This window comes from Cololabis saira, chromosome 12 (genome assembly GCF_033807715.1).
Source record: "Cololabis saira isolate AMF1-May2022 chromosome 12, fColSai1.1, whole genome shotgun sequence".
Classification (NCBI taxonomy): Eukaryota; Metazoa; Chordata; class Actinopteri; order Beloniformes; family Belonidae; genus Cololabis; species Cololabis saira.
This window is the reverse complement of record NC_084598.1, coordinates 43,982,252-43,997,990: the sequence shown is the minus strand read 5'-3', so window position 1 is coordinate 43,997,990 and position 15,739 is coordinate 43,982,252. Positions and strand designations below refer to the sequence as shown.

General features: G+C 42.3%; 2 protein-coding genes across 2 annotated transcripts in view; both read right to left on the bottom strand.

Moving 5' to 3' along the window:
• Window positions 1-10,159, bottom strand: part of LOC133457506 (uncharacterized) — a 24,086-nt gene extending 13,927 nt beyond the window's left edge. The window contains exons 1-3 of the mRNA XM_061736851.1: window positions 7,600-10,159; window positions 7,434-7,475; window positions 7,152-7,214 (exon numbers count right to left, since the gene is read on the bottom strand). Of these exons, the coding sequence (XP_061592835.1) occupies window positions 7,152-7,214; window positions 7,434-7,475; window positions 7,600-7,891 (397 nt within the window). The 5' untranslated portion in view covers window positions 7,892-10,159. The remainder of the gene's footprint in view (window positions 1-7,151; window positions 7,215-7,433; window positions 7,476-7,599) is intronic.
• Window positions 1,869-15,739, bottom strand: LOC133457505 (uncharacterized). The gene is made up of 10 exons (XM_061736850.1): window positions 13,173-15,739; window positions 13,007-13,048; window positions 12,675-12,737; window positions 12,273-12,428; window positions 12,060-12,122; window positions 11,762-11,845; window positions 6,537-6,599; window positions 6,239-6,322; window positions 6,024-6,155; window positions 1,869-2,730 (listed from the first exon to the last, which is right to left on the bottom strand). Exons 1-10 carry the CDS (start codon window positions 13,462-13,464, stop codon window positions 2,447-2,449), a joined length of 1,263 nt encoding a protein of 420 aa, XP_061592834.1. The 5' UTR covers window positions 13,465-15,739; the 3' UTR covers window positions 1,869-2,446.

The following is a 15,739-nucleotide window of genomic DNA, read 5'->3' as shown; positions in this document are numbered from 1 at the left end:
CTTGTAAACAAAAACATTAGACTACATTTAAGTCATTACATGTAGTAAATGCAGGAGTGTCTGGACAATGATTTTTTTTTTTTTTTTTTTTTTTTTTTTTCATTTAAATACGTCAAAATGGATTTTAAAAAAAATTAATCAATGAATTAATCTAAGTAATGACTTACAGTGATCAGGGTTTACTGCCATTAGAGCTCGCTGGCTGTCTAAACTAAACAAGTTCCTTTTTCCATAGATGTCAGTAATTTCATATCCTGTGTTTATGATCATTCTTATTATCACCACAGCAAACATGTAGCCAAACCTTAACTTTGTCAAGGAAAAACTACCCAACGACTATAAGTTATCTGATGTTGTCTGCTGCCATCTAGCGACCACTAGGCGGTACTACACTGGACGAAAACTTCAAACTCTGAATCTTGTTTCCACGAGATGGAAGAGTTAACTGCAAAAACGCAAGTAGCTCGACAGTCACAGGCTCTTAATATCCCAGTACCCGCTGATGCTGGTACACTTTCATGCTCGTTTAGTGTGTGTGTTTTTTTTACTTTTCCTGATTTGTTTTAATACAGTACAGCACCAATAGTGGGGACCAGCTGTCCCTCTCAGCAGGCTCAGCTGTTTCTGGGAAAAGGGAAGAGTCAGCTTTATGAAATGTTATTTCAATTCAATTCAATTTTATTTATATAGCGTCTAATACAACAGATGTTGTCTCTAGACGCTTTCCAGAGATCCAGAACATGAACATAAACATAAATATAATTATAAATATAAATATAATCCCCCGAGCAATTATTACATAAACAATGGCAGGTAAAAACTCCCATAGTGGGAAAAAAGCCTTAAGCCAAACAGTGGCAAGAAAAACTCCCCTTTAGGAGGGAAGAAACCTGGACCAGGACCAGGCTCATGAGGGGGGACCCTCCTGCTGAAGGCCAGACTGGGAGTCGGGGACGTCAGCAGCACACAGCAGGCAGGTGGAAGCAGCAGAGGGATGACCAGAGGTGGGGTGGGGGGGGGGGGGGGTACAGGCCAGAACGCAGCTCCCGAGGCTCCGGCCTGCAAACATGCAAAAAAAGAGAAAAGGGGGGCCGGCACAAGAAACTACAGGAGCGATGGACAAAACGATAGCTATCAGACATTTATAAAAATGGAAATGGAGAAGAGAGGAAGGGAAAAGGGGAGGACAAGAAGGGTGAGAGGCACCGCCCAGCGGATCATGTCGGTGCCCCCCCTGCAGCATAAGCCTATAGCAGCATATCTACCGCGAAGCTATATTTGAGACTAACTATTATAGTCTTGTTCTATAGCTGCAACTATGACTACTGACTCTAACACACTAGAGTTTACACTACCTAGTGATTTACCAACACCAGCTAGAGGTTTACTAAACACTAACTATAGGCTTTACTAAACAGAAAGGTTTTAAGTTTAGTTTTAAAGGTGGAGGTGGTGTCAGCCTCCTTAAACCAGATTGGAAGTTGGTTCCATAGTAACGGTGCCTGATAGCAGAACGCCCGCCCTCCAAATCTACATTTAGATACTCTAGGAACTACGAGTAAACCTGCACTCTGAGAACGGAGAGCTCTGCCAGGAACCTAAGGCATTATCAGGTCTTGTAAATACTGTGGAGCTAAGCCGTTTTGGGCTTTATACGCAAGTAATAACATTTTAAATTGAATTCTGAATTTTACAGGTAGCCAATGGAGCGACGCTAACACTGGAGAGACGTGGTCTCTCCTGTTGATTCCTGTCAGTACTCGTGCTGCTGCATTCTGGATCAGCTGGAGCCTATTCAGCAAATTGCTTGGACATCCTGCTAATAACACATTACAGTACATTTCAAAATGACAACAACTGAGTTTTATTTTATTTATTTATTATTCCTGATTTTATCTTTATACACCACCACAATTAATTGAAAAGAACAAACGTGATCAATCACGTTCAGCTTTCATTAAAAAAAAATAAAAAAATCCATCACGCCCCTTTACAGTGTATAGTTCAATCAGACAAGTCATGTGATGAAGAGCTCAAAAGTTTTCCTACTGCTAAAACACTTGGGCTTAGAGAATCCGATCTAAATAAATCCCCTATTTTAAGGAAGACATACATATATTGGGGGTGATTAAAATGATGCTCCTTTCCTAGAATTATAGCCTACAGGAAGAGCTGGGGAGTCGGTAGAGATTTAAAAGCAGCAGCAAGTCCTATAAGCAGATGGAGTAACTGGAATAAACCATCCACCGGGGTATGAGTGAGGATAAAGCTGGTACGTCTGCTTGAACTAGGTCCCTGTAGTTACCACATTCATTCAAATCCAGAAACAGATGCAGCTGAAGATAAAACTTTAATAGGAAGACTGTGTTTACATCAATTAGAAAACTGAAATACAAAAATACATTCTGATAATAAACTGCATGAGTATCAGTGAACTGAAGAACTCTCACAATGTGAAAAGAAGCTGGCCACTAAAGGTAGTATAGCGAGCAGGATCGTCGTAAATCCTTGAGTTTATCCACTGACGCAAAAACACAACATCTCCAACCTCTAATAACAAAGTGACACCATGAGCAGGATTAACAGACCCTGAATTCTGACGTTCATGGGCAAGAACAACATGGTCTCCATTCTTGACCAGCGCAGCACCAGTACCATGTGAAGGATGTCCATTTCCATGAAGGTAGAACTCAAAGTGGTAGGCTGCTCTCACCGGGGCTGTGAAAAAGCCTGTGGAACACAAAATGGATTTCTTTATCTGCCTTTTTTTTAAATTGTCCATCAGTGAAATGGAGATTTTTTTTCCCCCATTTTATCACCCAGTGCTCCTACCTAAGTCCGTCCTGGGCATTGCTCCCTCTACCAACCCTGGGAGAGCCTCTACTAGGGGTGTAACGATACACTAATCTCACCATACGGTACGATACACGATATTGAGGTCACGATAACGATACGATATTATAGCAGTATTTTTTTAACAACCTTGCATGAGGAACAAATGACTGGAAAAAATTGTCCTTTATTTGAAAGATACAAAATATAAAACAATGCTGTGCGTTTGCCCTATTGTTACAGTTTGTAATGCTTTATAACTGTTTAAGTTTTAAAGAGAAAGCCAGGCCAACCATTTTCCACAAACTGAACTAAAAGTAAATGTCAGGTTTGCATTATGCATCTTCAGTTTCATACAAGTACAAATATTTTGTCACAAACTGAATAGTTTCTCTCATGTTTTTGATTTGACTTTTTTCTTTTTCAGAAATTTAACAACTAAAATTAAATAAATAAATAAAAGTAAATCAATACATACAATTTTACATCATAAAAAAGATTGATTCATGCTCACCTTATAAGTGTAAGAGGAGATTTATTTTTGTTAAGAAGGTTATTTTGCTAATTCAGGGTTCATTGTTTTATAAATATATTCTTTATATTCTGATGTAAATCAGGGACTATAATGACACTAGTCAGTTTATCTGTAGTGATTAGTCTGTTTTAGATTGGGCGGAGTGATACGCCACAGTACGGCACTAGGTGCTGTGTTGATGTTCTAAAATCCTACACTGTTGAGGGACATTAAAGTACACTGGAACTCAGCAGAAGTTTCCCCGTGTTTATCCTACTCACGATCCCAAAAAGGTTTAATTTAATAAGGTAAGGCTTAACTCTACACCAGCCTTACATTAGTAAAAGTTCAGAGCTCAAAACCCTGCAAGTATCGAGGTGCGGTCGGCACCAATACGCTGCGCGTTACTAGTCAACACAATAAATTAATATTAATGATCCAATATCGCGATACAGTTTGTCACCTCCACGACACATATCGTGACGTTTTTGTATCGCGAAATTTCGTGGCATGATATATTGTCACACTACTCTACCAACCCTGGGAGAGCTTCTACCAACCCTGGGAGAGCATCTACCAACCCTGGGAGAGCATCTACCAACCCTGGGAGAGCCTATACCAACCCTGGGAGAGCATCTACCAACCCTGGGAGAGCATCTACCAACCCCGGGAGAGCCTATACCAACCCTGGGAGAGCATCTACCAACCCTGGGAGAGCATCTACCAACCCTGGGAGAGCATCTACCAACCCTGGCAGAGCCTATACCAACCCTGGGAGAGCATCTACCAACCCTGGGAGAGCATCTACCAACCCTGGGAGAGCCTATACCAACCCTGGGAGAGCATCTACCAACCCTGGGAGAGCCTATACCAACCCTGGGAGAGCATCTACCAACCCTGGGAGAGCATCTACCAACCCTGGGAGAGCATCTACCAACCCCGGGAGAGCCTATACCAACCCTGGGAGAGCATCTACCAACCCTGGGAGAGCCTATACCAACCCTGGGAGAGCATCTACCAACCCTGGGAGAGCATCTACCAACCCTGGGAGAGCATCTACCAACCCCGGGAGAGCCTATACCAACCCTGGGAGAGCATCTACCAAACCTGGGAGAGCCTATACCAACCCTGGGAGAGCATCTACCAACCCTGGGAGAGCATCTACCAACCCTGGGAGAGCATCTACCAACCCTGGGAGAGCCTCTACCAACCCTGGGAGAGCATCTACCAACCCTGGCAGAGCATATACCAACCCTGGGAGAGCCTCTACCAACCCTTGGAGAGCATCTACCAACCCTGGGAGAGCCTCTACCAACCCTGGGAGAGCATCTACCAACCCTGGGAGAGCCTCTACCAACCCTGGGAGAGCATCTACCAACCCTTTGGAGAGCATCTACCAACCCTGGGAGTGCCTATACCAACCCTTGGAGAGCATCTACCAACCCTGGGAGAGCCTCTACCAACCCTTGGAGAGCATCTACCAACCCTGGGAGAGCCTCTACCAACCCTGGGAGAGCCTCTACCAACCCTGGGAGAGCATCTACCAACCCTTTGGAGAGCATCTACCAACCCTGGGAGAGCATCTACCAACCCTTTGGAGAGCATCTACCAACCCTGGGAGTGCCTATACCAACCCTGGGAGAGCATCTACCAACCCTGGGAGAGCATCTACCAACCCTGGGAGAGCCTCTACCAACCCTGGTAGAGCATCTACCAACCCTGGGAGAGCCTATACCAACCCTGGGAGAGCCTCTACCAACCCTGGGAGAGCATCTACCAACCCTGGGAGAGTATCTACCAACCCTGGGAGAGCATCTACCAACCCTGGGAGAGCCTCTACCTACCCTGGGAGAGCATCTACCAACCCTGGGAGAGCCTCTACCAACCCTGGGAGAGCCTGTACCAACCCTGGGAGAGCATCTACCAACCCTGGGAGAGCATCTACCAACCCTGGGAGAGCATCTACCAACCCTGGGAGAGCCTGTACCAACCCTGGGAGAGCATCTACCAACCCTGGCAGAGCATATACCAACCCTGGGAGAGCATCTACCAACCCTGGGAGAGCCTCTACCAATCCTGGGAGAGCCTCTACCAACCCTGTGAGAGCATCTACTAACCCTGGGAGGGCATCTACCAACCCTGGGAGAGCATCTACCAACCCTGGGAGAGCATCTACCACCCCTCGACGAGCCTATACCAACCCTGGGAGAGCCTGCCCAACCCTGGGAGAGTCTCTACCAACCCTGTGAGAGCATCTACCAACCCTGGGAGAGCATCTACCAACCCTGTGAGAGCATCTACCAACCCTGGGAGAGCCTATACCAACCCTAGAGCCATCTACCAATAAACAAATGAAATGAAATAAAATCGTTCTGCTCACGTTTCATGAATAAGACCCAATGTATAATATGACCCCAATCTGGGTCTCTTTACCTCCTACTCATGACCAGTTGGGTTATGTTTAAAAGATACATGGCTAGGGTCAGAAAACAATATTCATGATTTTAGTATTTATGGATCGGGGTTCCCATAATGTGATGTCAACATCTACTTAAAAAGGAAAAAAGTTACCATGTCGCTATTTATACATTTCTAAATTAGTTGTGACACTCATAGATTTACACATTTTCTTGTGAGAGTGAGCAGGATGTAATATTTCATCTGTAAATGTGAGTACCTGTGTTTGGGTTATAGGCATTTCCAACATTTGAAACAACGTTTCTGAAGATCAGGTTGGTGTGTGCGTTAAATGGTCCAATAGTTTCTGAGCCAGAAACGACCAAAGATGCTGAGAAAGCCACTCGTTTCACTGAGAGAGAAACACAAGTGTTACATTACAGTGAACAATGTTCAAGTTGTATCAGTCCTGATCTAATTCTGGAAATTACAAACCTTCTCCTTCTCTTGTCAGAGTGTTCACATGGTTTTCTGTTGTGTTTGCTCTGGCTTTAATGGTGAGCAGTTCAGCTGCCTGCTCTAAAACATCAAAAACAACATCAGAATTAACAGTTTGACAAATTGATAAATGAAAATCAGTGGTTCAAAGCCGTTAGTTTATTGTAATGAAAGAAAAAAAAAATATTAATGCATGTGAATTTAATTATTATATATAACCACTTTTTAGTGCGCTCATGGCGTTAATATGTAAATTAAATACTACTTGTGTCACTGCTAGATATCCAGCGTGTACCTTGGTACTGTTGCTTCAGCTCCGTCTTTTGTGACTCCAGTTCTCTCAGCCTTGCTGCTTGTTCTAAAAGAGAAATAACAAACGTAAGAACTTGATAAAGTAATTACAAAATTAATAAGGTAATTAATAAAAAAAGTGTGGGTCAAACAGCTTTTATCATGGACTGAAAACTATCAATACATTTCATTCATCTTCTCCCGCTTTATCCGTTACCGGGTCGCGGGGGCAGCAGCCTCAGCAGGGATGCCCAGACTTCCCTCACCCCAGACACTTCCTCCAGCTCTTCCGGGGGGAGTCCGAGGCGTTCCCAGGCCAGCCGAGAGACATAGTCTCTCCAGCGTGTCCTGGGTCTTCCCCGGGGTCTCCTCCCTATCAATACATGTAAATCAAATATGAATTTTTGTTTACAAAAACAAAACAAGGTTTTCGTGCCTTAAAGCAGCACAACGTAACTTTCAGCTTTTGTTGAGTTTTGCGCCATCTTTTGGACAAAAGCGGTAGTGCTTTACCAGAAAGAACACTACGTTTCCCATGAGCACCAGCGCGTACTGCCGGAAACATCCTGTCCCCGTGGCTGCATTTGTTTTGATAGTGAATGAAGACAGGACGGACTACCTTGGTACTGTTGCTTCAGCTCCGTCTTTTGTGACTCCAGTTGATTCACCTTAGCTGATTGTGCTGTAATACACACACACACACACACACACACACACACACACACACACACACACACGCACGCACACAGTAATTCTGCAGTATAAAAACTAACTGCACCCATTATTCCATACCTTGCAATAAGAGCAATAACTTTCATAAGTCTTTCAAATATTTTTGGAAAAATTCTGAAATCCATAGATGCTGGAAGGATGCTGTTCTTTCTTTTTCACATGACTGTACCTTGGTACTGCTGCTCCAATTCTCTGGTCTTTTTAGCTTGTTCTAAAACACCAGGGATGAACAGAGATGATTAAATCCTAACCTTCTTTGACAGCATGATTTCATTAGTTCAAGTCCGTCATTCCTTATATTAGTATTAGTGTTAGTAAGTCACACAGAATCATACCTGTATTATCACGCTGCAAGTATCTCATCTCAACCTTCAGTCCAGCCAACACGCCGCTCATCTCCCTCAGCACTGCATGGAGATCCTGCGTACACGTTGGTTGTTGCTCAGAGACATTTCCTGCTTCTCCTCCTGTCACCTCAGTTTGTCTTAAATCTACTCCAAGTTCATTGTCAGACTCGAAGGCTTGAATCTGAGCTGAAGAGAGAGAGCAGATCAGCAGCAACAATGGAAGAAACATGTTTATGACTGTTGTCAGAGTGTGTAAACCCGTCCTTAAATAGTATTTCATTCTGTAAATAATCAACCACAATATGATCAATTATTACCTTATTTTATTTCCTTTCTGACAAAATGGGGCAGATGCTAAGAATTGTCAGTTTGGACTTGTTGTGAATCAAAGTGTCAAAGGTGGAATGTTTGTTGCTTCTTTACCTTGAGCAATAAAATGATTAAGTTTGCCATCGTCCTGTTTTCTTCTCCTGGCTTTTATTTCTCCAATCCCCCAGTCTGATTGTTTTCTGAAGTGCTTCCTGGTGCAGCTTGTCCTGACTGAATTCAGGTCAGGCAATTGGGTCAAAGCAAGAACCACAACTAGATGGTGGAAAATAGGGAATTTTTAATTTCTAAACTTTCTAATCGTGTTGACGATTCAACGTGGTTTTACACTGCATGTCACATTCACCCATTCAGAAACACATTCATAATTCACAAGGATCTATGCAGTTACATCTAATGAGCACCAGAGCTGGGTAGTAACGAGTTACATTTACTCCGTTACATTTACTTGAGTAAGTTTTGGGAAATGTTGTACTTTTAGGAGTAGTTTTGAATCACTATACCTTTTACTTTTACTTGAGTAGATTTGTGAAGAAGAAACTGTTCCTCTTACTCCGCTACATTAGGCTACGTTGAGCTGTTACTTTTCTTTTATCCCTTTTATCCACGTACGCGTCAATCTCATGACATCACTGAGTGATTCTTTGGGAAAAATGTTTGTTTTTGCATGTTTTGTCACATTTACACAGACTCAAACACACACAGAGTTTCTATGAGTTCATGTTTGTTCTAGTTCTGCTGGTTAAAAAAGAAAAGTACAAAGGCTTGAAATTTTGTGCTACTTGTGCTTAATTTTTTTTTTATTCTGTTATATTTTATTTATTCTATTATTTATTAAAGCACTTGAATTTACTTTAAGATTATTTTAATTTATGCTATTTTTTATTAATTTCATTTTATTTTATTATTTTATTGATTTAATTTGCCTGAAGATGATTATTTTGTACTTTTGTCTGTTTGAATGGTTGTGTTAAAAAAATAAATCAGACGTTACTCAACAGTTACTCAGTACTTGAGTAGTCTTTTCACCAAGTACTTTTTTACTTTTACTCAAGTAATTATTTGGATGACTACTTTTTACTTCTACTTGAGTCATATTATTCTGAAGTAACAGTACTTTTACTTGAGTACAATTTTTGGCTCCTCTACCAGCTCTGATGAGCACACACTCACCCTTCCTATTGTCTTCACCTCATCTATACAGTTTTAGGGGCAGCTGTTTCCATGACTATGACAAAGACCTTTTCTGTTCTCATGGAGAAACTCATTCATCAGATTATGAGCTAAAATTAATTGTAAATGTATTGTTTACTTCCAAACGAGGGGGGGGGGGGGGGCAACATCAATGGCACGGACACGGCCGTGACGTCACGCCCAGAAAGAGACTTTTCTTTGACTTTTCTGGCCGTTATAAAACATTTTTGACGGATATAAAGTCCATGACTTAAAAATATAGAATACAAAGATATGTAATTGCCGGTGATTACAGCTGGAGGTTCCTGTGAACAGTTTTAGAGGCTTCTCTTTTACTATTGCGGTCTATGGGAAAAAAGCTTTCTGGGCCCCATGGGATTTTTTGTTGCAGTACCGCGGCTGGCCACTGGGAAAAATCGGCGTGCCTTCTGAGTGCGAGATTGGGGGGCTGGTCTCACGTCAAGCACTGGAAATCTGCAACAAAAACCCCAAACAAAACACAAAACCAACAAAACCATCAGGAGCCGACAAAAGACAAGCAGCAATCAACCCAAATCACAGTCTGAGCTAAGCTACCGCTATCGCTAACTAACCCCAAAAACTACAGAGCAAGCATGCAGGTGAACAAGCCAGTTTATATGTCTATGTGTGTGTGTGTGTGCGTGTATGTATATGTTTGTCTGGCTGTGTATGTGTATGTATACGTATGTGACTGAGTGGCTATATGTGTGTGAGTGTGTGTGTGTGTATGAGCGTGTATATGTATATGTGGCTAAATGTAACTGTGTGTGTGTATGCATATGTGTGTGTATGTGTGCATGCATGAATGTATGAATATGTATACGTGTACGTGAGTGTGTATATGTCTATGTGGCTATGTGTGTGTGTGTGTGTGTGTGTGTGTGTGTGTGTGTGTGTGTGTGTGTGTGTGTGTGTGTGTGTGTGTGTGTGTGTGTGTGTGTGTGTGTGTGTGTGTGTGTGTGCGTGTGTGTGCGTGTGTGCGTGTGTGTGTGTGTGTGTGTGTGTGTGTGTGTGTGTAATAAACCAAGCACTTCCACTGACCTTACGCAGCATTGAGTCCACTGACAGTTTTAAGAGAGAACTTAAAACATATCTCTTTAGACAGGCTTTCCCCTGATGTTGATGTTTCCCTGGGCATCTGTGAAGTTACCTGTTGTTGTGCTATTGTGTGTTTTATATTCTACTGCATTTTATCCCTGATGTAAAGCACTTTGTGATTGTATCTACGAAAAGTGCTCTATAAATAAATTTTACTTACTTACTTACTAAACAAAGCTCCACCTGAAGTGTATCGATAATGGGGGGGGGGGGGGGGGGGGGGGCAACCCCGCCACCCGCGAGACCGGGGGCCGACAAGGAAGAACCCGGAACCCAGGCCACCAGCTACCCCACAGAGGGGAGAGGTAGGAGACCCTCACCCACCAGGCCAACGACCCCCACCTGGCGAGGGGCCAGCCGGCCCGGAGAGACAGAGCCGCCCCGGCCGCTGACGCGGGCAGGCGCACCCGCCCCCCACGAAAGTGGCCCTCCAAGACCAGAGGGGCGCCCCGCCGCGGAGGCAGCCGGGGGGACCGGAGAAGGGCCCGGAGAGAGGGAACCCCCCAGAAAATCATTCTTGAAATGATTCATCTACAAGGAAGGAGCGTTCTGGGGGAGAAGTGGAAGGCTCTGTATAAAATGCATATTTCGGGGACTTTGTCCTGGCTGGAGTCAAGGGATAAACCAGCGGCAAGTATGTGGGATGCAGAGAGAGTCTACGTCTCATGCCACAGTGTCTCTGGAGTCTCTGTCTTTTCTCCAGAATAATATAATGTGATAATCATGAGAGAAGCTGACAGATATTAGAACATATCCGAACAGAACTTCCACTACACTACTGGGAGAGCATCTACCACCCCTCGACGAGCCTATACCAACCCTGGGAGAGCCTGCCCAACCCTGGGAGAGTCTCTACCAACCCTGTGAGAGCATCTACCAACCCTGGGAGAGCATCTACCAACCCTGTGAGAGCATCTACCAACCCTGGGAGAGCCTATACCAACCCTAGAGCCATCTACCAATAAACAAATGAAATGAAATAAAATCGTTCTGCTCACGTTTCATGAATAAGACCCAATGTATAATATGACCCCAATCTGGGTCTCTTTACCTCCTACTCATGACCAGTTGGGTTATGTTTAAAAGATACATGGCTAGGGTCAGAAAACAATATTCATGATTTTAGTATTTATGGATCGGGGTTCCCATAATGTGATGTCAACATCTACTTAAAAAGGAAAAAAGTTACCATGTCGCTATTTATACATTTCTAAATTAGTTGTGACACTCATAGATTTACACATTTTCTTGTGAGAGTGAGCAGGATGTAATATTTCATCTGTAAATGTGAGTACCTGTGTTTGGGTTATAGGCATTTCCAACATTTGAAACAACGTTTCTGAAGATCAGGTTGGTGTGTGCGTTAAATGGTCCAATAGTTTCTGAGCCAGAAACGACCAAAGATGCTGAGAAAGCCACTCGTTTCACTGAGAGAGAAACACAAGTGTTACATTACAGTGAACAATGTTCAAGTTGTATCAGTCCTGATCTAATTCTGGAAATTACAAACCTTCTCCTTCTCTTGTCAGAGTGTTCACATGGTTTTCTGTTGTGTTTGCTCTGGCTTTAATGGTGAGCAGTTCAGCTGCCTGCTCTAAAACATCAAAAACAACATCAGAATTAACAGTTTGACAAATTGATAAATGAAAATCAGTGGTTCAAAGCCGTTAGTTTATTGTAATGAAAGAAAAAAAAAATATTAATGCATGTGAATTTAATTATTATATATAACCACTTTTTAGTGCGCTCATGGCGTTAATATGTAAATTAAATACTACTTGTGTCACTGCTAGATATCCAGCGTGTACCTTGGTACTGTTGCTTCAGCTCCGTCTTTTGTGACTCCAGTTCTCTCAGCCTTGCTGCTTGTTCTAAAAGAGAAATAACAAACGTAAGAACTTGATAAAGTAATTACAAAATTAATAAGGTAATTAATAAAAAAAGTGTGGGTCAAACAGCTTTTATCATGGACTGAAAACTATCAATACATTTCATTCATCTTCTCCCGCTTTATCCGTTACCGGGTCGCGGGGGCAGCAGCCTCAGCAGGGATGCCCAGACTTCCCTCACCCCAGACACTTCCTCCAGCTCTTCCGGGGGGAGTCCGAGGCGTTCCCAGGCCAGCCGAGAGACATAGTCTCTCCAGCGTGTCCTGGGTCTTCCCCGGGGTCTCCTCCCTATCAATACATGTAAATCAAATATGAATTTTTGTTTACAAAAACAAAACAAGGTTTTCGTGCCTTAAAGCAGCACAACGTAACTTTCAGCTTTTGTTGAGTTTTGCGCCATCTTTTGGACAAAAGCGGTAGTGCTTTACCAGAAAGAACACTACGTTTCCCATGAGCACCAGCGCGTACTGCCGGAAACATCCTGTCCCCGTGGCTGCATTTGTTTTGATAGTGAATGAAGACAGGACGGACTACCTTGGTACTGTTGCTTCAGCTCCGTCTTTTGTGACTCCAGTTGATTCACCTTAGCTGATTGTGCTGTAATACACACACACACACACACACACACACACACACACACACACACACACACACACACACACACACACACACACACACACACACACACACACACACACACACACAAGCACACAGTAATTCTGCAGTATAAAAACTAACTGCACCCATTATTCCATACCTTGCAATAAGAGCAATAACTTTCATAAGTCTTTCAAATATTTTTGGAAAAATTCTGAAATCCATAGATGCTGGAAGGATGCTGTTCTTTCTTTTTCACATGACTGTACCTTGGTACTGCTGCTCCAATTCTCTGGTCTTTTTAGCTTGTTCTAAAACACCAGGGATGAACAGAGATGATTAAATCCTAACCTTCTTTGACAGCATGATTTCATTAGTTCAAGTCCGTCATTCCTTATATTAGTATTAGTGTTAGTAAGTCACACAGAATCATACCTGTATTATCACGCTGCAAGTATCTCATCTCAACCTTCAGTCCAGCCAACACGCCGCTCATCTCCCTCAGCACTGCATGGAGATCCTGCGTACACGTTGGTTGTTGCTCAGAGACATTTCCTGCTTCTCCTCCTGTCACCTCAGTTTGTCTTAAATTTACTCCAAGTTCATTGTCAGACTCGAAGGCTTGAATCTGAGCTGAAGAGAGAGAGCAGATCAGCAGCAACAATGGAAGAAACATGTTTATGACTGTTGTCAGAGTGTGTAAACCCGTCCTTAAATAGTATTTCATTCTGTAAATAATCAACCACAATATGATCAATTATTACCTTATTTTATTTCCTTTCTGACAAAATGGGGCAGATGCTAAGAATTGTCAGTTTGGACTTGTTGTGAATCAAAGTGTCAAAGGTGGAATGTTTGTTGCTTCTTTACCTTGAGCAATAAAATGATTAAGTTTGCCATCGTCCTGTTTTCTTCTCCTGGCTTTTATTTCTCCAATCCCCCAGTCTGATTGTTTTCTGAAGTGCTTCCTGGTGCAGCTTGTCCTGACTGAATTCAGGTCAGGCAATTGGGTCAAAGCAAGAACCACAACTAGATGGTGGAAAATAGGGAATTTTTAATTTCTAAACTTTCTAATCGTGTTGACGATTCAACGTGGTTTTACACTGCATGTCACATTCACCCATTCAGAAACACATTCATAATTCACAAGGATCTATGCAGTTACATCTAATGAGCACCAGAGCTGGGTAGTAACGAGTTACATTTACTCCGTTACATTTACTTGAGTAAGTTTTGGGAAATGTTGTACTTTTAGGAGTAGTTTTGAATCACTATACCTTTTACTTTTACTTGAGTAGATTTGTGAAGAAGAAACTGTTCCTCTTACTCCGCTACATTAGGCTACGTTGAGCTGTTACTTTTCTTTTATCCCTTTTATCCACGTACGCGTCAATCTCATGACATCACTGAGTGATTCTTTGGGAAAAATGTTTGTTTTTGCATGTTTTGTCACATTTACACAGACTCAAACACACACAGAGTTTCTATGAGTTCATGTTTGTTCTAGTTCTGCTGGTTAAAAAAGAAAAGTACAAAGGCTTGAAATTTTGTGCTACTTGTGCTTAATTTTTTTTTTATTCTGTTATATTTTATTTATTCTATTATTTATTAAAGCACTTGAATTTACTTTAAGATTATTTTAATTTATGCTATTTTTTATTAATTTCATTTTATTTTATTATTTTATTGATTTAATTTGCCTGAAGATGATTATTTTGTACTTTTGTCTGTTTGAATGGTTGTGTTAAAAAAATAAATCAGACGTTACTCAACAGTTACTCAGTACTTGAGTAGTCTTTTCACCAAGTACTTTTTTACTTTTACTCAAGTAATTATTTGGATGACTACTTTTTACTTCTACTTGAGTCATATTATTCTGAAGTAACAGTACTTTTACTTGAGTACAATTTTTGGCTCCTCTACCAGCTCTGATGAGCACACACTCACCCTTCCTATTGTCTTCACCTCATCTATACAGTTTTAGGGGCAGCTGTTTCCATGACTATGACAAAGACCTTTTCTGTTCTCATGGAGAAACTCATTCATCAGATTATGAGCTAAAATTAATTGTAAATGTATTGTTTACTTCCAAACGAGGGGGGGGGGGGGGCAACATCAATGGCACGGACACGGCCGTGACGTCACGCCCAGAAAGAGACTTTTCTTTGACTTTTCTGGCCGTTATAAAACATTTTTGACGGATATAAAGTCCATGACTTAAAAATATAGAATACAAAGATATGTAATTGCCGGTGATTACAGCTGGAGGTTCCTGTGAACAGTTTTAGAGGCTTCTCTTTTACTATTGCGGTCTATGGGAAAAAAGCTTTCTGGGCCCCATGGGATTTTTTGTTGCAGTACCGCGGCTGGCCACTGGGAAAAATCGGCGTGCCTTCTGAGTGCGAGATTGGGGGGCTGGTCTCACGTCAAGCACTGGAAATCTGCAACAAAAACCCCAAACAAAACACAAAACCAACAAAACCATCAGGAGCCGACAAAAGACAAGCAGCAATCAACCCAAATCACAGTCTGAGCTAAGCTACCGCTATCGCTAACTAACCCCAAAAACTACAGAGCAAGCATGCAGGTGAACAAGCCAGTTTATATGTCTATGTGTGTGTGTGTGTGCGTGTATGTATATGTTTGTCTGGCTGTGTATGTGTATGTATACGTATGTGACTGAGTGGCTATATGTGTGTGAGTGTGTGTGTGTGTATGAGCGTGTATATGTATATGTGGCTAAATGTAACTGTGTGTGTGTATGCATATGTGTGTGTATGTGTGCATGCATGAATGTATGAATATGTATACGTGTACGTGAGTGTGTATATGTCTATGTGGCTATGTGTGTGTGTGTGTGTGTGTGTGTGTGTGTGTGTGTGTGTGTGTGTGTGTGTGTGTGTGTGTGTGTGTGTGTGTGTGTGTGTGTGTGTGTGTGTGTGTGTGCGTGTGTGTGCGTGTGTGTGTGTGTGTGTGTGTGTGTGTGTGTGTGTAATAAACCA

Excerpts from the sequence above, each read along its gene's own strand:
- LOC133457505 (XM_061736850.1), bottom strand. The coding sequence starts at position 13,464 with ATGAAATACTATTTAAGGACGGGTTTACACACTCTGACAACAGTCATA. Across the intron at positions 12,123-12,272 it reads GCTGCTGCCCCCGCGACCCG|AACAAGCAGCAAGGCTGAGA; the intron begins GTAACGGATAAA and ends TTTCTCTTTTAG. Across the intron at positions 6,323-6,536 it reads GCTGAAGCAACAGTACCAAG|AGCAGGCAGCTGAACTGCTC; the intron begins GTACACGCTGGA and ends TTGATGTTTTAG.